Consider the following 24,904-nt stretch of genomic DNA (forward strand, 5'->3'; position numbering starts at 1 on the left):
GCGAAGAAAAGGGTCTCTGGCTTGGCCCAAAGCAAGCCTCTCACACACCACTGTTTATCCTTGCACCCCAAGTTTCTGGCTCAGTGTTACTTGGTTTTAGAGCAAGTATTCAATAAATAAGCTAAACCATCCCCTGAGCCCCAGCTAGGATCTAGAGTCCACTCCTAGAAGTCATCCTGGTGAAGCAGTAGAATCCAGTAACTGAAACATGACCAGCCAGGAGAGGACATCCTTCCAGCCACCTGCAGCATACACTCAACTTACTATGACACAGTATACCACTGCTCCACGAGCCACTGGGAGACAAGGAATAGAGAAAGCTTACTGACCAGCAGAGCAAACTCTGGGATGCTCAAAGGCCAAGAGTCAAAGAACAGAGGCTTTTCTTCTCTGGTTGTTTCAGAAAGTAAATAAATACAGCCTATGTCCAGAGGCTCCGTTCTAAGCTGGTCAGTTATCTGCCATGAGCAGCCACAGCAAGGAGGCCCCACCCAGCAGGAGAAGACAAGAACAAGGGCACCGGTAGGCAGTCTCTGAACTCTTATGCTTATGAGATACATTCATAACACTGAGACAGGGCTCCCTTCTGTGCCCAAAATGGTTTATTCTGGGGTAGAAAAACAGACTGTAGATCTCTGGATCATCCTTAGTGAGTTCTGTTTGTAAGATGACCAATCACAACCAAACAGTGTGGAGAAAACAACAGAATGACCAGGTAACACTGGCCCCCACAGTTCCTTTGTAAGTGCAAAGTAGATCTGGCATATCAAAAGGGCTCAAAAATAAAAACTGCTGGAAAGGCATTATAGTGGATGACAGAGTCAAATTTGGCTATCTAGTATCAGATGATAGCCTTGGAGGAGGGAGTGGCCCAAAACACATGAGATGTGAGCAGCTGAAAGGCGTTTAAACACTAAAGAGAATGCATTCTTCCCATGTCCACAAAAACTAGAAGAAAGAACATGGTACAAACCTGTCACTTTAAATCTGAAGTACTAGGCAAAGACACAGGCATGACAGAGTGTGTCTGTGTGTGTGCTTATTTTATATATGTGTGTGCCTCTTAGTGTATCCACAAAATATGTGCAAGAACCCATAGGGGTCACAAGAAGGCATCAGATCCCTAGAACTGGATTTACAGACAGTTTTGAGCTGCCCCATGGGTGCTGGGAATCGAACTTAGAATCGAACTCCTCTGTAAGAGAGAAAGCACTCTTAACCGCTGAGCCACGTCTCTAGCTTTCAGAGGTTACTGGCGGCAAATACAGACCTAGAGTTCATGGGCATGGCTACAATGCTGGCATGCCACCTGCTGCTGTCTGTCCAAATGTCCTTTCAGGAGCATGTTGCTCAAGTACCAATACAGAAATCCTGGCTGGTCCTTGTGTTCCACTGATCCTGCCTAAGGGTAATTCTCTAATCTTCTTGTCTGTTCTGTGAGCCACACAGCTTTCATTATTCTCTTACTAAATTCCTACCTGACTTAACTTGTCCAGAGTTGATTCTGTTGTTTGCACTAAGAAATTAGCAGGCAGTAGATGAATTACAAGCAATAGACTCTGAGGTAATGAAGGGCAATCTGTGCTTGGTTTCTGCCAAGGAGAGGCCAGTGAGTATCATGTTAGTGTTCACAGAAGACATTCTTTAAATCCACAATGTGCAGATGTGAAAGAACTAATTATCACCCATGGTCACGTGGAAGGCTTGGGATGACTGAGAGAGTGCTGCCAAGAATGAAGATCTTGCAAATTCAAGGCCACGAGGCACAGCACCTGCTAGCTTATGGAATTAAATAAAAGAATATCATGGCGATATCCCTGTAAACTATGCCCAGGGAGGAGACAAATACATGTACTACTAAAATACAATGTACTCAGGCATGGTGGTACATGCCTATTATTCTAGCATTCACAAGGCTGAGGAAGGAGCAAGAGTTTAGAGCTAGGGGCAGGAGAGGTGGCTCAGGAGTTAAGACGCTTTTCCAGAAGATCAAAGTTTAGTTCCCAGAACCCTTGTTGGGCAACTCACAAACCACCTGTCAACTCTAGCTCCAGGGAACCTGAAGAGCGCTTTGGCCTCCATAGGCACCCACACAACTGACCCCTCAAATACATATATAACAGTTTTAAACAAATAAATAAGTAACATGACTTTGAAGCTAGCCTGGCTACATATTAAAACTCTATTCCTGCCCCCCCCCAGTACCTTTATTTTCTAACAAAATAGCTTAAACACCAAGAAAACATAGAAGAGTTTATGTCCTTGCTTCTAAATTGCAAGAAAGTAAAGTCTGCAGTAGTCACATGACTCGGGCAAGCTGAAGCACCGACTGGAGAAGGAGAAAGGGCTGAAGGGCTGGCTCAGAAGTTCAAAGGCCTGCTGCTCTTGCAGAGGACTAGAGTTCAGTTCTTAGCACTACCACTGGGTAGCCTAAAACCACCTGTAGCTCCAGCTCCAAGGGGATCTGACACCTCTAACCTCCACTAGCACCTGCATCACATGCACAACCCCCACAACACACACCTATAAATAATTAAAAATAATTCTAAGAAGTCAAACAACTTTAGAAGATAGTACAGGAAAGAACTGGAATGAAGGTGTGTGCAGGCTCTGAACATCCCTGCTTACTGGGTAGCCCTTCACACTAATTCATGAGTCTACTCCTCTAAAAAGCCCCCTGCGAGAATACACTAATCCATTTATTCTGCCCTTCCACACATATATCCAGGCTGGCTAGCATCAGATCACAGCACACTCAGAGAGGATAATTGCAGAAAGACTCTGGCCACTAAGAGACATATTGGAAGTTACTGTAAAGTAGAGCCCAAGTGCTCAGAACCAAGGAAGGAAGGGCACCTTTAGGTGCTGGCTCTATTAGCATAGGCCCTTGACAAAATGTCTGAATCTGTCAGCTCCCATCAGCAGCTGAGAGCAGTTACAGTGTGTGTGTGTTCAGTTGGCTGACCAAAGTAGATGTAATCATGGGCTATGCTAAAGGAAGCTGAGATGCCAATTTTTTAAATAACATGCAAGAATTTAAAACCTTGAAGGAAACAAGATGATAGGTAATTGTCTCATTGCCCACTTACGAAACCTTAGAAGGACCCAGAAGATAGTTCCTACTTTAAGGCCTTGAAAATAGAGGCACCCACACCTCTGAAAAAGACTTCACAGGCCAAGGATGCAGGTAGAGGACTGAAACTGGGCTACCTGCTTTCACTTGAAGGACAGAGTAGCCAAGCCATGTCACCATATAAATGCCAGTGGATGGAAGGAAAAATAGGCATAATTAGATAAAGAGACAGATAGGAAGGAATGGTTGTTACATCATCTGTGCCAGGGTATGCGGAGAGAGCTCAGTCAGTAGAGTGCTAACATTATCATGAGGACCTGAGTTCAGATCCACAACACCACTCTAAAGACTTAGGGACACCAAGGTTTCACACCTTAGCCCTCAGAATCACATCCCTCTGGAAACTGCTCCTCACAACTCCCCATGCCACACATCACCAGGCCAAATGTACTGCCTAAAAAAGTTTGCTGAAATGTCAGCCACGGTAGGTGATTAAGTGTCAGGGGAAACAGAGGAGTCGTATTTAGGTGTAGATGGAATCCAGAGGCTCACTTTAGCATTTCCTGTACCACCAGGTCTAAAGGGAGAAAGTCCAAGAATGAAAGCACAGATAGGTAAAACTAGTAAGGGTGCAGACGCCAACAGAAACAACTGGCCCCGACTACTGATGTCAAGGCTCTAAGCAAACAGAAGGGGGTGGTGGTGGGAGGCAGCAATGAATATGGTGGCCCTGTGCTAGGGATGTAAAGTAAAAATAGCAATCCAAACTGACATTTTCTTCATTGTTATGTCTACATCCATATTTACAAATTTTAATTTACTTTCCTTTTCTTTCTTCCTTTCCATCATTCTGCAAGAGGTATATTAGAATGGTCATCTCCACTACTGAGCCAACAAGTACCATGTAAAAGTAGAAGTACAGGTCTGAGACTTAGCAACACACAGTAGTACTTCATAAGACCCGGACTATCCAGAAACTCATTTCCGTGTGCACAACGATCACATTCAGGACATGTGAGAACAGCCTTCGTTTTTACACCTGGGAAGAGGAGCACCCAGATGCTGGAATGTAAGAAGTAAGCTATGGTACTTTTGCTGTGCAGTTACTATTTGGGGAAAGTGTGAGGATTAGGATGCTGGGAATGTAGCTCAGGGAGAAAATGCTCACCTAGCAAGCCTAGGTTCCATCCTCAGCACCATCCACTATAATAAACAAAACCTGATGTTTCATGTTTCTCAAAAGCAATTCAAGAAAATGCCTAAAAAAAATTTATGGTGGTTAGAACCAGAATGGTGGTCACATTCTTCTGTAGCCGCCATACTTAGGAGGCAGAGACAAAAGGGCCTAAGTTGAAGACCAGACTGGGGTCAAAGTGAAAGCCAATAAAGGCTTGGATCAGAATGAAAGCCAAACAAGACAGGGTCTCTGGCGTCCTCAGCAGCAGCAGTTACTACAGAAAAACTGAATAGAGAGTTTTAAATGAGAAAAGTCAACTGTGGTGCCCTGACAGCAGTGCCAGCGGTGACACATCAGACAGGAGCTGTCTGTACCTCTCTTGGTTCCTGCCTAACGAGTCTTCCAATTCCTGTATAATACATTTCTCTGCTGATTAAAGCTAATCAAGGTTGATTTCTATGGCTTTCATTCTAGCACACTATTACAGAGGAACAAATGCACATCAAGATAATTATACCATTAGAGACAAAAACCAATTTTATCTATTTCTGTACCTACACAGCTCTATCTACGGGTATTAGTAAGTTTGCCAAATGCGATAGATACTGGGTCATACTTTAGCTTTAAAATATATTTATTTGTGTGTGTTAGTGTGGCCTGTATGTTCCTGCATGTGTGTTCATTTGTGCCTGTGAGTGTGTGTGTATATATGAATGTATGTAAGTATGTATGGGTATTTTGGTGCAAGTGTGTGTGTGTGGTGCTCATGCCAGGTTGTATGTGTGTGGGGAGGGTCACAACTGTGTGGGTTGTGTCCTTCTCTCTTGTGGGGCAGACTCCCATCCTCAGGGAGTTGGATTTCCAAGAACTCGAACTGGGTGGCTGTGATCCATGTGGGAGCTGGGAAACAAACCTGGTCCTCTGCAAGGACAACAGTGCTAATAACCACCAAGCAATCTCTCTACCCAACCCCGGTTTTTCTTTAAAAACTGGGCATTTAAATTTATGGCAGGCAACTCTCCTTGCCAACACCTGGAAACCTGTTTTCAAAGGTATCCCCTCTTGTGTATTGGCAAGATGTCCTAAAACTCAGCACCAACTCCTTATGCAGCCACCCTGACCCATCCCTTCAGGAACCTGCTTCCCAGGCCTCTCCTCACTTGCCAGGCCTGCTGGTCTGCAGAAGCTGCCATGTGCAAAAGCAAAAACAACAGAAAAGAAGGAGCTCACTGAAGGTAGATGAAAATGTGCTCCAAGAAGACAAACTGGCAACACAAAGCAAAATGTGGAAAGACGGGTGTTAGCCAGGCCCCATCTACAGCCCACAGAAGACCAGAGGAAATGAACTATTGACATGGTTCTCAACCTTCCTAATTCTGTGTGTGACCTATTCATGTTGGGGTGACTGCAACCATAAAATTATTTTTTCGGTACTTCATTAATAACTCTAATTTTGCTACTGTTATGAATCTTAATGTAAATATCTGATATGCAGACCTCGAGAGGGTCATTTGACCCCCAAAGGGTCATGCCCACAGCCTGAGAATCATGGAACTATGGTGCTATGTGGTTTCCTTTTCTCTTTAAAACCTACTGACAAAGTCCTCTAGGATCTGAAGAGCAGATCTTGTCCCAAGACAACAGCTTATCAATGCCCTGGTGGCCTTCAGAGCCTGCAATGACAGAGGAGCATTTTACCTGAATGGCACTTCCTCCTGTGGAACATCCACATAGTACCGGATGAAAAACCTCTCAGAATCCTCTCGCTCACCATCTGTGACAACGCTGCCATTGAGTTTGGAAACGGAGGGCAATCTGTAAATTAGAACCAAAATAAAGACATTTTCAGGAGCCGGAAAGAAAATAATCACTGTTGTTTTTGGAAGAGCAGAGCTGGAGGGTCCTTGCTCCTGTGTAAAGACTGCAGTGAGGAGCATCAAAGAGCATGCAACACTGCTACATTTCCAGACTGGCACCGGTGTTCTGTCCGAAACCTAATCTCTCAGAGCACACTTTCCAACAGAGCTATGGGTCTGAAGTACGTAACAGCCCCACTTTCTACTTTTCCTTCCTTTTAATGTAGATGTGTCTATGTCTGTAAATGGACTCACATGTGCGGATGTCCACAGAGGCCCAGAGAGGGAACAAAGTCCCTAAAGTTACAGTTACAGGTGGTTATTCACCACCTGACATGGGTATTACATGAAACTCTGGTCCTTGGAAGAACTGTGAGTCTTTTAACCAATGAGCCATCGCTCCAGCTTCATTTTAAAAAGCTGGGCCGGGGGAGGAAGGAGGTAAAATTTTAACAATATATTTTATAAAATTCAATATACAAAAATAAAACCATTTCTAAATGTAATCAACATTTTAAAAAGTCATAAGCTCTTTCATAGTCTCTTACTCATATAAGTTGGGAGAAATCCAGTGTCTGTTTTATAGTTCAAATTAGCTAAGATATTACTTGAAGTGCTCACAGATACCCAGGCTGGTTAAACAGCACAAGTTCACAATGTAGTATGTATAATATGAATATTTAGTTCAGGAATCAGCTTATACTGGTAAAAGAATTGTGAGAACAACATAGAGCCCAAAGCCTACCTACCATGAGACTCAGGCTTCCCCATAAGAGAACTAAGCCCTCTGACTGTGGATGGAAATCCTCGCATGGCAATGTGGAGAGGGCATTAGCTGGGCAGCAGGAGGAACTCTTCTGCAGAAACCTCAAAGTCTACTGCCTGGCCTCCAAGAGCTCTGTGTGGGGTACGTGCAGAGAGCAAAGCAAGCCCTGGAGCCATTTTCATTTTAGCCAAAATCTTTTCTCTGCTAACGGCTCATGAAAGCACACACAGTGTGGGGGGCTGCAGAGTGTGCAGAGGAGTGTCAAAGAGAGGGAACGTGGGGAGCACAGAGAAGATGGTGACAGCCAGCATTCTTTAGTAGAAAATTGACTGAGCTGGCTCCGTTTCTGGGTACAGGTGACCCACGTGAGAGGAAATGAGGATGCCTACATCAGACAACTCTCCATCAACAGTCTTTCACCTCACCACCCAACATGGGTTTTAAAATGTTCTAAGTATTTAAAAACAAACGGGCAAAACATACATTTACAGGAGCGTGTCTCAGCAGGACAGCTCTGTCTTGCTCACTACAGTACATTCCTTTTTATACAGAACTGAGCTCTACCAGTGCAAGTACTGCCTGCTCAGGTGGGACAACCCACAGCACCCCTAAAGAGTAAACTGCCCCTTTCATGTCCCCTCAGAAGGACAGAGAAGAGAGCAGAGCAACACACCTGGCTACCACCAGTTTCCTGCGCTCCTCGGTGGTGTATGGCTGCAGAAGAGGAATTCCTAACAATCTCACTTCTTCAAGCTTGGGGAATGAATTTAGTTTGTCAATGTCTTCCCAGGACTGCAAACCTATTTGTAAAAAAAAATATTATTTAAGTAAATTCAGAAAAGTATAAAAGTTAGAAGGTAAGCACAGACTATCAGCTACCAACAGTTCCTAGAATGCTGAGTGGTAGCAGCCAATCAGACGCTGGTCCCTTTCCTAGGACAGAGGGATACAGTTAAACTCCAAAACAACTTCCCTGGAAAACAGGCCCAGTGATGCTTGCCCAGACTCACATCTGCTCAGAAACTAAAGCAAGAGATCTGGAGTTCAAGGCCTGCTTAGACAGGATAGAAAGACCCTCTCTCAAAAGTAAGACACAAAAACAACAAACCAACCCATTTTCCAGAGTCTCTCTCACCATTGTGAGCTCAGTAGTGAAGGACAGAAGGGGACAGGGGGTCCCTAACATCCTCCCATCTCCCATTCCACAGCAATAGCTTTCAACTGTCATTGGTTATCATTGGTTTCAGCAAAAAGGGTACATGTTGTGACTTTTCTAAAACCGACTTGGCCAACTTTTATTTTTTTACTTAAATGCAGACTCATGGACTATGTATGTTAGAGGTGATGGGTGACATATCTAAATTTCCCCTATCATGTCCTAAAATGGTACAAGACCAGGGAAATTGGAACTAAAACTTAGTTTCATGCTACCCCCATGCTAGGGGCAGCAATCAGGTCAAAAATCACTGCTAACACCAACCTGACCCATGAGCACAATAACTCTGAACCCTAAAGTAGGTGCTTTTTTCTAAACTGCACCTCTCTTGGACAAGCAACTGCATCATCCAAGCTAACCCTTGATGCCTGAGTCAGACAGGGTTTTACACATCCTAAGAGACTGGGGGCCAGGCTTATGACATGGAATCCATCTCAGAGAACACAACTACTTTCTATTTTCAGCAACCTTGAGCAAGGGAAAAGTTAGAATGAAAGAGGGCTTTGGCACATGGCTGTCCCATGTCACAGCTGTCCTATCCCTTACTAGTGGGCACTTCTACTTAGATGAGAGAGAGGTATATCAAGGGGTGTCAAGTTATGAAATAAAAAGTTTCCATATACAAAATATCCAGTTTTAAGATGCATTTCCAGGGGCCAGTGAGTTGGATAAGCAGATTGGTCAGGTGTGTGACACCGAGGCCAACAACCTGAGTTCAATTCCCCAGGACCTGCATGGTGAAAGGGGAAAACTAGCTTCTGAAAGTTGTCCTCTGACCTTCATGGCACATCCATGGTATTATTTTTAAGTATGTAGTTGTTATAAGAAACAGGATGAAAATGAGACCAAATGAATGAGAGTAAAAGTCAGATTAAGAGATTCTGTTGTGGTGGTGGTGGTGGTAAAAGATACATTTAATAAAAGCACACTGGTGGAAATATACAAGAACCTTTAAAACTCAATAAGCGGAGTCTGGTGGAACATGGCTGTTACCCCAGGTACCTGAGAGGCTGAAGAAGAAGGGTCTTAAGTTCAAGACTGGGTAATTTATTAAGACCTTGTCTCAAAATAAAAAGTAAAAAGAGGACTAGAGATATAGTTCACTGATAGATTAACACAAACAAGGCCAAGGCTCAATCTACAGCACCAAAAACAGTTCAAGTGCAACTCAACTACAACCTAACAGTCCACTAACACCCTATCTCAATTCAGATCAAACTAACAAACAATCCAACTAAGAGCCCAACTACAACCAAACTACTAGCAACCTAACAAAAACCCAACCTTCAACAGACTAGTAATTCAACCTGTTTCCTTTAGCAGTTACTAATTCTTCCATCTTGGTGGAAAATGCTTAGGATAGGATGTTCAAGGGAGGGAGAACAGTGGGAACACTCTAAAGGAAGTGAAATCCTAAAGGGAAGCACCTTAAAACAGGAAGTAAACAACGCAAGACAGCTTCAGGAAGTCTTTGAAACTGACCAAATTCAATAGGTCCCACATTCCCCAAGCATATAAACAGTGAAGACTGCTGAGCATAAAACTGGCTAAAGCAGAGAGCAGCCCACTTGTCCAGAATAAGTAAAGAACAACTGAGTTGCCTGGAAGAGATTTAGACCAGTCCAGCTGAGGCACATGGACAAAGGCACTCTCCAAAATGGTGAGCTGCCTGCAGGTTGTTCAGTGTGTTCTGGGTTCCCAGTTTTTGTGAACTATCCCTTGTGCTGGGTGGACTTTGGTGTTGTCTTCAAATCATTTCTCTTTTTTAAGTAGTCCCTCACCCATACTTCTTTAAATAACACCAATAAAACTCACTGGTTTATCACACTGGACTTTGGTGGTATCTGTATTTGGTTTTTTGTCTGTGCCTTATCTGGGGCATTTGCCCTCCTCTCCCCAAGAATAGTGTCTTACAGCTACACAACACAACTAATGGCCCAACTACATATGACCCAGCTAACAACCTCACTATAACTAAAAGTGCAAAAGCCCCATCAACAGACACAACAGACAGCAAGTAAGCAGCCCGAGATTCTTTCCTGAGGTCACTCACTCCAAAGCACACGGCCTCCTCAAAGCTGAGAAGCTTGGAGGCAACACAGCTCACTCACAGCTGGTGAAAATGGAAAGTGAAACAAGTACTGTGAGACATGGGGATTCTTATAAAACTAAGCACTACTGTATGGTTCAATAGTATGCTTTTATTATTTCCCTAAACAAACCAAAAGTTTATGTCCACTTGTAAATCTGCACATAGTTATATCTTTATTCATAGCTGTTCAAGCTTGAAATTAAACAAAAGCCCTTCAAGAGCTGCTGGATATACATGGTATACCCAGAAAATGGAATATTGCTCAGAGCTCAAAAGAAGAAACTATCAAGCCATAAAACGGCATGAGGGGATTAAATGTGAATTACTAAGTGAAAGAAGCTGATTTAAAGAAGCCCACATGGTGTAACTACAAGTAAATGACCCTGGACGAAGGTGGGAGTGCGGAGACAATGGTCAGCACCGGAGTGAGAAACAGGTGGGCCAAGGGTACAGGAGAGCACAGAGCTTCTCTATGCACACCATGTGGAAGAAATGTTCTGTTCATTTCTTAAAGCCCACATACACCTAAGGGAGACAATGGAGTTTCAGATGTATGCCAGAACTGGTTAATGATGGACATGTTACAAGCATCCAGTGTGGGAGGTAGGTAGTGGGGGCGGGTTGTACATACACAGGCACCGTCTGTACTTTCTACTTAAGTTGCAGTGAACCTAAAGCTGGTCTTTAGTAAAAATCATTAACATATATTCATTTTTGTAATGCACAGGACTCATAGCAATAAAGAAATACTCAAAGATGTATAGATGACCTATTAAAAAGCTAGCAGACTAAGATTCCTTATCCTGCATCTAGATTAAAATGATCTAGCTTATAATTCTTTTTCCTCTGTCTTTTAATAACTACTTCATCAATTTCACTTTACTTCTTCTATAATGTACAATGTAGAAAATGTGTATTTTATGTATAAAATAGAAACTATGAGCATGTCTATGCTCCTGAGGACTTATTGGAGTATTTATGAAAATAAGGGCTGTCCTAACTGTCGTGATCCTGCTGGAAACCCACCCTGTCACCACACAGCTATGACTGAAACACATTCTTAGCATGCACTTGATCAGTCTGACATACAAGGAGGCCAAGTCTGTGTCTCACCTGACTTGTGGAGACTGATGGACCGCAGGTTAGGGAACAGCCTAGCCAGGGAGTCAGCAGGCTCTTCGATAGCATTCAGGTGGTTGTTGGCCAGGACCAGGGTATCCAGTGAAGGAAACATCACACCCAGCTTTCGGATCTCAGTCCACTCTTGCAGGTTATTGTCTGTTATGTGTAGGAGCTTAAGGGAATGACAGCAAACAGAAGGACAAGACACTGTTTCATAGTCATTAAGGCACAGGAAGAGCTCCTCCAAACTGCAGAGAGAAAAGGAAACAGCCAATTGTTTAGAGTAGTTGAGTTATCTTTACACACACTGCCATGTAATAAGTAAGTAGATGATCCCAGTGCCAGGAAACCCAGGAAGCCGGGCCAGGAAGAGCATCAATTCAAAGCTAGCCTGAGCTATGTAGTGATAACCTGACTTAAAAACTAAAAATAAATAAATATGCACTATATGTGAGACTCTGGCATATATTACAGAGTTCTTTTCCTAAAGCTGAAAATAGTGTATCTCGAGGAAGGTAAATCTAGCGTGAAGAGACTGATAGGAGCTGCTGCTTGGTTAATCCCTTGCTTACCTGAATGCCAGAGTCTGCAGCCTTTGAGGAGAAACAGATAATTTTATTGCCTCTTAATAAAATGTAGAGGCAATGAGAGAAAACAACATGGACAAATGTTTATAAATCCTTACCCTATGTCAGGCCTTGCTCCAGGAACATTAATATAATGGTGTCCACTTTACAGACAAGGAAACTGAACCCAAAGAGGTTAAGGGCTTGTCCAAGGTTTTGTGGTTAGCATGTGACATCTCAGTTTAAAAGTTAATTCAACTGCCACATCTAGTGGTACACAGAAGCCATGCTAGCACCTAAGAGGTGCTCAAGGAGAATGAGGAGTTCAAGGCCAGCCTCAGCTACAGAGTAAGTTTGAGGCCAGCCTGGGCTTCCTGAGACCCTGTCTCAAACAAACAAACAATGTGAAGCCATGCTGACAGCTCTACCCAGTGAAGGAAGCTCATTAAATTAACAGTGAGGAAAACAGGTGCAGCAAGTGGGGTGAGAGGGGTTCTGAGGGTCCTGGATAATTTCTATGTTTAAACAATCAAGGAAACTGCAGCTTTTCTCTCTCACTGTCAGAGGTTTCCTCTGCACAGGTATAAGCAGAAACAGACACACAGAGAACATTTCTAAACTGACAACACAAAGCATAATCTCTTTCTAAAATTATTAAAAAGAATGTCAGGTCCACTTTTTATCAGCCCACAGAGTCATGTAACGCCTCAGCATCACTGTATTTTAGAGACCCCAGCATTTTTTCTTCTAGAGAAAAGGGCTAAAGCACAATTCTTAAGTTGGGTAATCAGAAGATTAAAAAGGAAAAAAGCTGAGGTGCTCTGGATGGCAAGTGCGTCTCAGGGTATTTTCTCAGGAAGGATGCCATCCCATGTCTCCCAGCTATGCCCCTGGAAAGGTGAGCAGATCATCCCACACCCTTGCTCCAGGGATTTCATTTTTCTGAAGCCTCTCATTCTCTACAGCTCTAGAATTTCTGAGATGAAAGATCAGCAGACATTCTATGCAGAGACATGAATGGTGACATGTGCCTGTGCCCTGCCCTGCCCCGGATGCTCGATGGACTTACTCTGGCAACTCCTGCAGTATCGTGTGCACTGTTTCCCATGATGCTTTGCTGTTGTTGAGGACAAGTTTGCGAACCCCAGAGAAGGACCCAGCGCATGTTCTTTCTAAAACTGACAGACTCAGAGGATTGGAACTCAGGTTGAGAAACTCCAGCTGAGGAACATTTGACACAATCTTACTGACCTGCAGAGAAAAGAGAAACTTCAATGGAGCAGCAACTGGAGCCTTGGAAGATCAATCAATCATGTTTACAAAGGCCTGAGTGAGTGGGTCCAGGTCAAGGGTCTTCTACCTCAGGGAGTCCCACTTAGCAAAGGCACCTACAGAGTAGCAGAAGGGACTTCGACAAATTGAGGCAAACAATTTAGTCTGTTTCCAAGAAGGAGTAGCAGAGTTGAGAGCTAGCAGCAGAGAGTCCCTATGTGACCATCAGCAAGGCCCTGATGCTGCCCAGCATGGTGTGCCCTTGCAGAAGTAAGAGAAAAGGACAATTCAGATTGCATTCTAGGCTATACATTTTTAAAGAGCTAAGATTAGGCCACACAATTTGACTGTGTTCTCCCTCCCATTCTCAACACATTAAGCCTGAGTAAACACTTCTTCAACCCCTATTCCCAGGGCTCCTGTAAAGATTTGTGTGTTCAAAACTGGAGTGACATCACCACTTAGGGATGCTTCCATTTGTTTCCAAGAGAAACCAAACCTTAAGACATATTTATTCAAAATCCCAAAACATCCAATATAGATCACTAGATATATACATGTTAGATAGACAGACAGACAGACAGACAGACAGACAGAATAGACGGATGTTGGTGAAGGATGGTCACCGACTTATGGCTTACTTAGCAACTTGTATGTCAAGGAGTGGGACAGGAAACTTGGCTGGGCTCTCTACTCACTCTGCACAGCTGTAGCTGCCCTGATGCAGCGGATCTCATTAGCTCTACTGTGACAAGTGAAGCAACTGCAGCTCAGAGATGTTAAGTAATCTGGCTGTGTCCCACAGTGTATTGTGAGTATAACCTGAAGAAAAGGAACAGCAACTGCAGAGATGCTGGCACAGTCAGTAAGGACCAAGTGAAGGAAGCATGGAGTGATGGCCAATGCCTGCAAATGTATTAAGGCGCCGTGGGAGTCAGAAGCAGTTAGAATTGATTTCAGAGTGTTAAAAGGCTTGGATCAAATCAGTGTCCAACACTTGTTAGCTGACTAGTGTCAAACCCATCACAGAACTTTTCCAAGTCTGTTTCCTCACTGGTGAAGTGTCGAGAGTACCCAGCTGTTCCAGGACCCCATGGAGGGTTAAATGAGGTGCACATGACATCACTCAGGGATAAGACCTGAGTTTTGTTTTCAGAGCTCCGGAGGAGATGAGGAGGGGTGCAGAGAGGACCACAGACAGAAGGTGAGCTGCAGCATTGTCAGGATGCAGCATCTGTTCAGTTCCATGATAAGATTAACTCCAGGATGGCTCACAGAAATCTGTCAGAGGGGAAGGCCCTCACATCACTGTTCATCCATTCGGTACACTAAATGTTACACAAACGAACAAGTGAGCTACCGAATAGGAAGACGCACTTAGCTGCTGTCTAAAGCATGAGGGATCTGGACAGGCTGAGAGTATTCTCTTGCAGTCACTCTGTGGGTGAATGTTACCAAACCATAATGCAGTATGTGACTAGAATCTGAAATCTAGGCTGTGACTACACACATCTTAACAACTCGTGCAGGGGCCAACAATGTATTGCATTCCATGACCTAAATACCATGGAGAAAGACTTCCACACAAAGATCAATGACCAGATACCCTTCACCTCTTTTGAGGAGGGTGGGGAGTATGAGATTCTACTTTATAACTCCAAACAGAAGTACAGCTCCAATCAGGTAGAGACAAAACACAAATCCTTCTCCAATATCCGCTCGCTTCTCCCTCTATAGTCCTGCAATGGAAAATGAGCAGCTTAAAGGTTTGGAAGACAGGTTCTGGGCTCTTCCAAGCTACAGGCCGTGCAACGCTCCTTATGCCATCGGCATCGGCCAATAGCCAAGTGTCCCAAACACTGAATTGGACGAAGGCTAGGCAACCAGGCAGAAAAAGCTATGTGTCAGACATACGTATTTTCTTTTAAAGAATAAAGATCAAAATGGCTTCCTGTGTAACCTCACACTGAGGGCAAGAGTCAGGAAAATACAATGTTGATTAGACTGATAAAAATTTACCTATGAAGCAGGGTATAGTGCACACCTTTAATCCCAGCACTCAGGAGGCAGGCAGCTCAGCCTGGTCTACAGAGTGAGCTCCAGGACAGTCAGGGCTACACAGAGAAACCCTGTCTTAAAAACAGTTGTTGTTTTTTTTTTTTTTTTTTACTTATGATGAAAAAATTTCCCAACAACAAAGGTGACACACTCCACTGAGTTCCTAAGACAGCTCTTCACTTGGTGTCTTTAAAATTAAAAATAAAAACCAACCCCCCTGGCTAGAATGAGCTGAGTTTGGTTACGTACAAAGATGAACAACTGGCACCGTCTCTAAGGCCCCTGCAGCTCCAGGGTTTCCCAGGCCCCCACCTGGGCATCTGTAAAGGAAGAAACTAAAGGTGTAAGGAAAATGGAAGAGATTGATGATAAAATCTGTAATTTATGCCCAAGCTTTTCTCTGCCTCACTTGACTGGCTAACTCCTCTCCCTCCTCTCAAATACGTTATTCAATTTCTTTTATAAAATGGTTTCGATAAGAAAGAGTGCTAGAGAAATACATTGGAAAAGGTTGGACAAAATTCTACCCAGCCAAAAATTCGAGTCAATAGCTAAAAACCACAATTGCTTTATATACAGTTGCCCAAACAAGAAAGGTAGACAGACACATTTCCCTCCCTCCAAAGTATTACATTTCTTGCCCATATGTGTTTTAGCCTTGGGATATATAGCAGCTAAAAACAAAAACAAAAGAAACGGCTCATTACATGTAATGATAGCAGCCACTCAGAAAACTCAAAGAACATACCATGTTCCTTTGTTCCACACTGCCATGCTAATCCAGGCTGAATTCAAATGAGTTCGTGTCTAGGGACAAATAACCTTTTTCACAATCAGACACATGGGCTGTAAGGGAGCTGAAGTGTGATGTCTTAACCCAGTGACCCATGGAGCAGTTGTAGCCTGGTGAAGTTTACTCAAGGCAAAAAAAAAAAAAAAAAATCAATATTCTTTTGCTGTTGGTACTTCTCTAGTCTCTCTATGCTCTGATATTTACTCTAAAAGACCGGGATCAACTACAGTTAAGAACAAGGAGGATTACAAGGAATGGTGAAAACCAGAATAAACTGGCAGAGAAACCTGAAAGCAACAGCAGCAACAAGCTACCAAGTACACAGGAGGATGCTCAAAAGAAGAACAGAGAAATTTCAAACAAAATATGAGCTTCATGGCTGCTTTCAGTGTGGTTTTGGAAATAACACAGACCTTTGCTAACACTAAGAAATAGCCGGGCTTCTAGCTCAAGCTCTGTGTGCTGGTCCATCTACAGACAGCTCCCTTCTGAAGTGCAATTACATCATTATTAAACTGCAACCAGTAAGCAGAAGCTCTTGTGCATATTCAAAGCAGAGGTAAGAACACAGCCTGTTTGCAGTTTTAAATCTCCCAAACACATTTAGAAGATTTAGCAGGGGATGGAATCACAGGAGGGTGTGGTCTCTATACCACCTACCCCAAATGTCAGGACAGTAGACCACAAATCTACCCAACTCTGCAGAGCCAGGGTTTCAGCAGCAGGATCCAGAGAGTCATGGGTCTGAGGGTTAGCAAGGTGACTGGCCTTTTCTGCACCTGGGCAGTGTGGGCAGAACATGCCTGGTCACTGTGTCTCAGAGGGCCAAAAAGTACAAACTATGATTTGTAAGCAGTGAGATATGTAGTTTACACAGGCAAACAGATAAATGAATGTGTTAAGGCTACCACTTGAGCAGCCCGAGGAATCTGTACTTATAAATCAGGTGACAGAACACTCAAGAATTTTGATAAAAAGCCTATCAAAACAGGAACTATCACTAAGTCACACACACCAGATTCAACAGGACAGGGGAACAGACATAAGAAAAGCTACACAAACAGTACTCATAATTTTTCTTAAACAAGAAAGCTGTTTTAGGATTTGTGTAGTACTTGGTAGCTACAAAGCATTTCATGGGCTAATGACCAGTATATACTGACAACTGAGGTGGAGTGTTAGAGGCTCAGGTGAGTCCCGGAGATCGCAGAAAGGGTTGCAGCAAGCAGACTTCACCAATCCATAGACTCATCTTTTATCCCTTAACACAGGCACATCAGACTCTAGTGTTTAACAAAAAATCACCACCAGAACCAAGCTCACATCTCTAGGAGTCAGCAAGTGACCACACCACACTGGGATAAATCCTCCTACAGCCTTGGGCACAGGTGCTCTGGGGGAATCTTCCTGCCTGAGCTGAGGGGATTCTGACTCGTGGACAGCAACCCAGACAGAAGCCAGCAGATGACAGGAAAGAGAACGGTGGTATTGGCATGACCAAAGTGAGAAAGCTCCCATGTTATGTACTCATGATGCTACATGCTCATAATGGGCTAAAGACCAACATAAAGTTCTAGAAACAACAGAGCTGTGTGATGAGGGCCATTCCTCAGGATTCAGACTTTGCCTGCTAAGCAAGAAAAATGGAGGAAGGGTGCCATGCAGCAGAGTTCAGCATGACTGCTTTACCACAGCAATCTGTGGTGCAAGGATGGGGCGGCAGGGTATCACAGGCATGTCAAACCCACTAAGCAAACGTCTCCAAGAGCCAGAGGAAAGAGAATGAGTGCAATCTAAGGCAATAAAATGAATGGGGGGGGGGGGGCTGGTTTATACTTTGTGGTAGTTTCTATCAGAGATGTTTAATCAGGTACGTGATGGGATTGATAATAACAAGAAGAAATACTATGCACTGTTGCAGTATAGTTCAGTTACTCTGAGGTCAAGCTACCCGACACTTGATTAACAGAGGAAGGTCTGAAGATGAGTCACAGATTTCAGTAACAGGGAAAGGACTATAGTCTTGGCTTCCGCAGAAGCAGTCTTAAGCCAGTCTGCAGAGACACAGAAGTGGAAGCAAAGCCTGGGCAGGGGATGGGGACCGAGAAACAGAGAAACAGCTGTGAGCAATCGAAGCTTCTGAAGACACATTAACCTTCTGATGCCTGGAATAAAATGTCTCCATGCTACTCACACCAATAAAAGCAGGGCCACAGCAATAAGCACCAACTGAAAATTTACCAGAGGTAGTTGGCGACTTGCTGTTGACCTTGACACAGAGTTTGCCACAGTCTCAAATGAGGACCAGAGTCAGCAGGATATAAAGTAACATAAGCAAGAATATAATGGTTAGCAAAGTCTTTCCCCAGATACAGTGATGCACAGACTTTACCTCATGCCAGTCTTGGAGCTTGTTGTCAGAAAGATCGAGTTCTGACACGTGAGCGCAGAAGGCTGCGATTTCTCTCTCATCTCCTGCACAGGTAATTCCACAGCTGTTCAACACGAGCACGCTCGGGAGGTTGAGGCGATCTGAATCATTGGAAACACAAAACACTTGCTCCACTCAGTCTAGCTCTTTCCTGTGTATGTTAGCCCCCAGGAACCATAAGGAAAGAAAATAATCTCCTGTATTCCAAGAGGCTCCTGGGGCCTTGACTCCTAAACGGCAGAGTTAAATCTGTGCCAGGAGAAGCTCAGAGGTGCTGACCTCCCTCCCTTGGCTCTGTTCCCAGCTGCCCATCTCCAGTCACCAGCATCACCCCCACTGTCATCTTGGCCACACCTCAGTCCCAGGTAACATGTTTTAGACCACCACCAACTGACCTCAATTCTGTGGTTCTAAAGAATTCTGTCCTGCTTTTTTCTCTAATGCTCTTTTTAATGTTATCTCAAACTACTAATGAATGATCTGCTAAGGCACCTCTGTTAAGTTGGTGTGTTCCAAACATCTTCCTCGATTATGGGATTATTAGAAGACAATCAAAATGCTGTTTTGTTTTCTTATTCCTGCCAGAATTATTCTCATTTTACACTTGTGTATTAACAGATTTTCCCTTATGAAAGTATATCCTTCTTTTAAAATAATTCCTAATTGGAGAAAAGGCTTCAGAGTCTGAAATATGTGAAAATCGGGTGACCAGAAGAACAAGTCTGACCATGCCTGCTCTAACATGCATGCATCATAACAGCTCTCACTACTTTACTGAAAGGGACAAATGTGACAACTCAACCACTTTCTCTCCCACTTGGAAAGAAATAAGGCCACCTGAAGGTCATGATTTCTAACTTGAGACTTCGAATTATGTTTTTTCTACTAAGTACTATTTAGTATCAAATTCTCAGATGTAGAACATACCCTGGGCGACAAACTGCCGACTCAGAAGTCTACCTCTATAGAGGAGAAGGCAGTTATACTGAGAAATGACTGTCAGTGGACTCTGTGTGCTGGAATAAAAGAGCAACTGCCTCTGAACCACTTCTAAAATCCATCACGGTCAGGTAAGATACAAAGGCTAGAAACAACTCACCCTGTGCACTTCCCTCTTCTAAATGTCTTTGTCTCCTCCTAACCACACTCTGCACTCTCCAAGGACTAGTTAACCTTCGAAACCTTTCCTCATAGTATTATCTTCTAAATTTCATTCCCAGTCACTCTGGTTTTCATTTGGCTCAACATAAGCTACATTGTGTTATAGCTTTAGAAACGTGAATGTCGGGTAATCTAATCCAAGAACCCATGGAGGTCCTCAAGGGCACAGGCCAGCCAGTACTATTCTGTACCCTCCAAGCTCCTTGAAAGGGTGTGCACTTGCAGTCTTATTCCCTAAGTAATAGTCTTGCCTGAAAAGGACAACTAAGATGCCTCCAGCGAATCTGGAAGAAGCAGTTCTCTGTGGCTCTTGAAGAATACACTGGAATCATAGCATGCAGCGATGACCATCTGACTCAGAATTCAAAATGAAGGCACTCATTCACAAACAAGGCAATGCTGTGATCCAGCCTAGAGAACCATCCATAAGTCCTTTTTTTCTACCTTCCTTACCTTTCATAGGAGAGCCCTGAGGAGTGGCTGGGACATGGACTCCCATCCCAGGGCCACGGCGGTAAGGGAAGTTTTCAGGACTGTATTTTTCACACAATACTTGCATGAAACTTCTCCCACTAGGCTGGTCCATCTTCTTTTCTGAAAAGTCTATAAGAAACCAAGAAATCATCAAAATGATCTACTTATCCATGTAAGAACTATTTGTTTATCCGGAAGGAGGCCAGGCATTGGAAAAGTGGGTAACATGCTACGTTGTCAGACAAACTTCTACTATGATGAGACTCCCCAATATCAAGATTGCAATGATCACTCAGCATGGTGTGTGCCATATCACTAAAAAATAACCCAGCATTTAAAGGAGGATGGTCCTTTCAACCATGGGTAACAAGAACATCTTTGGTTGGTTGATAAGTTATGCATAGTAATATGAAAAAGGCTGAACAAGATTTTGCAGATTAAATATCAGACAAAATATAAATAGTTGGTATGAATCATCTAATACTGTCTTTTGAAATGTATTCTTTCTCCACATTAACAGAACCGTTGTGTGTATTTGTGTGTGTGAGCACGGGCACATGTATACTTGTCTTTGAAATGTATGACTAAGCTCTGGCGGACAGGATAGAAATGTGTGTGTTAGTTTCTGGGAATCTTTAAGATAGCCATCTGATCACCCTCCTTCATTCTTCTGATGCAGAAGAGATGCTTCACTGGATCATGGGTCCAGAAAATAAGTCTGATGAAAGTGGGACATAAGCAAAAGGGACCCAGGTCCCTAAATACTCCACTGACCCAAGCTCTCAGACTACAGGTATCTTTGGGATTTCAGGGACAGATAATAATCTACTTTAACATAAGTCACTGTCCTCCCTTTCCTGGCCACTGACTGGACCTAAGCTTACCTAATAGAGAGTGCTATTTCTTCTGATGCTGAAGTTAGGTAAAGCTTCCTCTATTTAGTTCACCTAAGGGCCTAAACACTCAGTAACTCTATCATTTTCTCTGTACTCATGACCATATTAAAGAAGAGAATATTAAACACACTGACTTCTGACAGCCCTGATAACCCACTACCCTCAGGGACTGGCCTACACTGTGTTGTGTATCAGCCAGGATTCAGGCAACTACAATTAATCTCTAACCACCAGCCACCACACTACTTTTCAAATGAATCAATAAAAAGGATGGTGAATGAGAAGCAAAGGCCGAGAAAGGCACAGAGGCGAGGAGTGCACAATGGCCTATGAACGACTGAGAGACCTGGTGCTGCCAAAGCAGCTACAGACAGGAATGGCTGCACACTCCATTAGTAGCTGAGCACAGTAGGAAAGAGCTGGCCTTTGAGGAGGGGAACGTGTTTGTTAGTCTTTGGGTTTTTGAACTCATCTGCTGCTTGAGTATATCAAAGCTATGACAGAACCAGGGTCAAGAGCAAATCAGCTAGGTAGATGCTATGAAGACAGAGGCATGATGATGAGGACCTGGGCTAATGTCCCAGGAAACATTCACTAAGCGTGGGAGGATAAAGACAGCTTTTGTGAGCAAGATTGGGGTTACAGGGGCTGGCAGAAGGGGAGGTGGGATGTAAGGCTAAACCTTGGTTCTGACCATTAACTAGTACCTTTAACTAGTCAAGGGATGAACTTCTTCTGTGGACAATGTGAGGCACTTGGTGATATGCTGAGAAACATTGTAAAGTTAGGTGACAAATGTTGCCTGAAGACAGAGAGACTCAGGATGGAGACTCAGATGTCAATCTTAGCATAGGAGATGTTATGAGGACTAAAGAGACAAAAGAACTATGGGGATCAGGGAGAGACTTATGTCAGGAAAGGAGCAGGAACAACCAGAGCAGAGGGCACAGCCCGCAGGCTAGGACAAGAAGTAAAGGAAGATGGGATGCAAGCCCCTTGGTAACTAGAGTAGAAAGCCATGGGCAACCATCACTATGCCTCCTTCAAACTAATAAAGATTGGTTGGAGAGACTCATCAGTGCTTAACAGTACCTGATGCTCTCCTAGAGGACCTTAGTTTGGTTTCAAACATCAACATGGCTGCTCAAAACTGTCTGTAACTCCAGTTCTAGGGGATCCAAACACCCTCTTCTGGCATGCTTGGGCACCAGGCATGCGTGGGCTGCACATACACATGTAAACAATTACTCATGCACAATAAAAAATAATTCTAAGAACAACTAGAGACTTGAATGCAGTTATACATGAGCTAGGGAGGCGAAGGACTGGAAGACGCCAATGGGAACAGACACTAAAGGGTTTCTCAGAGAGCTGTTAGATAGCAACCAGATAATGCTTCAAGTTGCTTACTGTGAGTGCTGACGTTTATTTCACCGTAGCAACACTGCTTTGCTTTTTCTTATACAGTTAAGTCAAATGCTGGCTCTTTTTCTCAGGCTATTATAATAACTCTACCATTAAATTATACGGGAGGAGAAGTGTGGAGTTCTGTAGCTTCCAGTCCTAGCTCAGAGCAGCTAGTGCAGTCTGCCATACACGAGGAGGGCTTGGTCGCTGCTGCCGAGCACTAAAACCACTCACGTCTACAGTGCTGAGTGGAAAAGGCAGAGACTGTGGGAAGAGGGCAGATTAAGCCTCACTCAGTTTCCCCCACTTAATAGCTTTGTGACTAACAGCAAGGTGCTCTACCTCCTGCAGCAGCAAGTATGTCAGCCAGCACTTAATTCTTTCCATAAAAATAAGCGCATCCACCTAATTAGTAGACAAATTTGACCTTTTCCTTTAATAAATGGTAAAATTATATGTATACCAAGTAATTGTTTTAAAATAAATCTTTATATATTTTATCTATCTACATACTGAGGTGATGTAAGATTCCTTGGCTGAAAGGAGTCCAAGTGGACAGTTTTACAAAGCCCTGATCTGCAGACTACTTAGATCACAGGGGCACTGGAGAGACTGCCAGTGTTATTAGATTACAACGCAGTAGTTCCAAACTACACACTCTGTTCATTCTGTATGGACATTATGGTGAGGTACCAAACCCAGAGACACAGGAGTTGATGCTTCTCACAGACTAGGTACATATATACTAGTGCCTGACCGGTCTTTCCTCCTCACCATGGATAACCCGATCTTCCCCATCAGATTTGTAGCAAGAATTTAAAGGAGAATAAAAGCATGAACATAGAAACAGCCACTAAACTGCATGTCTTCAACCGCAACCAAACACATTTACTGGCCTTTATAGAATCATTTCAGATGTTTAGGACATACATGTTCACTGACTACTTGCCTATCCATAGAACAAATGTCTTACCTGTGTGGAGTATATAACATGTCACCTTGGAAACACCTTGAGCACTGGGCTGCACTCTGTTTAACCCCTTTGTTTATAAGCTTAAAGTGGGCACCTGTTTTAGTGCTATGAATATATGGCACTGACCTAAGGAGTGACAGGTAACTGAACAGGGAGGGCTACTGTGGCTTCAGGAACTCTGACAGGTTCTTTGTTTATGTAAACTCACCAGCATCAACAGCAGACAACACAGGCCAGGTGCTCTGCTACTAATGAAAGGCTCCTCAGCTCTTACCAACAAGCACCAGTGCAATCTTTTAGAAACAGTTAACAAAGCGATTGGAGAAATTACACTGTTGCCTTCATACAGCTGGCAGTTCAGAAGACTGAAGCATAGGGAACGCAGACTGTCACTGTGGCAATACAGGTCTCTGTGTTCAAGTGGCGTCTTTGAGCTGGAGGCTTCACTTCCACTTATATAACTCAGGAGCAGCTAACTTGGACACAACTGAAATGTGGAACACACAACAATGCAAAGGGAAACACTCGTTCATGTGAGGCTAAGGGCTGAGGGATAAACACACAGGTGTGGGAACTTGAAAGTTTTCCCCTTGAGTCTTCAAACTTGAGAAGAACTCTTCTGAAGCCAGGTATGGTGGTGCCAGCCACTACTTGAGAGGCAGGGGTAGGAGAATCTAAGGTCTAAGACAGTCTAGACTACAAGAAATCTCTAGGCCAATTTAGTGAGGCTTTGTCTCAAAACAAAAGTTAATAATAAAAAAGAGTTATGAGTCCAGCTCAGGATAGCCCTTGCTTTGCATATACAAGACCCTAGGTTCAGTCCCCAGCATCCTCCAAACAAACCAAAACCTCTTGCAAATATTCAGAAAGTGTATAGCATTCTCTCTGAGACCCCTTTACTGGTCGTATACTGAAGAGCCTTGCAGCTGCAGACATGCCTGCATGGCCGTCAATTAGAACTGTGAGAGAGCCAAATGGATGCGTAACAAAATCTGCTCAGATCTGCTGTGTTTCAGGAGGAATGGGAGGTGGGAAAGGAAGGCTGAAAACCAAGAAGACTGAAAAATGAGGAAATGTAGAATGGAAAAGATCTTTAACTCAAGCCTTTTAAAAGGTTTGGGGATAATCTATGACTTTCTGGAAATAACAGGCGTCGGGTTACACCGTCTACCTCTGCAGTTGGCAGGGTTCAAATGCATTTGCAAAGCTGTTCTGAATTGGTGCTTGAAACCAGGTAGCCAGAGAGCCAGGAATCTTGGGTGATGCTGGTGGGTTCCATTACAGGTGCAGGAACATGTGAAAATCTCAAGCCCTTTGGGCCTCAAGATCCCACGGCAGTATTCTGTGGTGTGCCTCAAGAAAGTCATCACAAAGCACGGGTTGGGGGACAAGGTGAGCACAGCAGTGCAGCTGGGTAGGTTACTATCAGAGCAGAACATCCAGTTCCACAAGCATACCGTCAGACGGCCAGTACTTTACATCCCCACCCCAAATGCAACACGACAGGGTTAAAGCTGAGCTGGATGCTAACGTTAAGACATAGCCTCTGGTGGTTAGGCAGTGTCAACAAT

General features: G+C 43.7%; 1 protein-coding gene across 1 annotated transcript in view; it reads right to left on the reverse strand.

The window, feature by feature from the left end:
* Nucleotides 1-24,904, reverse strand: part of TBCEL (tubulin folding cofactor E like) — a 58,357-nt gene that overhangs the window by 19,080 nt on the left and 14,373 nt on the right. The window contains exons 2-7 of the mRNA XM_080930397.1: nucleotides 20,037-20,186; nucleotides 18,384-18,523; nucleotides 12,938-13,119; nucleotides 11,294-11,550; nucleotides 7,546-7,672; nucleotides 5,949-6,065 (exon numbers count right to left, since the gene is read on the reverse strand). Of these exons, the coding sequence (XP_080786523.1) occupies nucleotides 5,949-6,065; nucleotides 7,546-7,672; nucleotides 11,294-11,550; nucleotides 12,938-13,119; nucleotides 18,384-18,523; nucleotides 20,037-20,169 (956 nt within the window). The 5' untranslated portion in view covers nucleotides 20,170-20,186. The remainder of the gene's footprint in view (nucleotides 1-5,948; nucleotides 6,066-7,545; nucleotides 7,673-11,293; nucleotides 11,551-12,937; nucleotides 13,120-18,383; nucleotides 18,524-20,036; nucleotides 20,187-24,904) is intronic.

This window comes from Micromys minutus (genome assembly GCF_963924665.1).
Source record: "Micromys minutus genome assembly, chromosome: 16".
Lineage (NCBI taxonomy): Eukaryota > Metazoa > Chordata > Mammalia > Rodentia > Muridae > Micromys > Micromys minutus.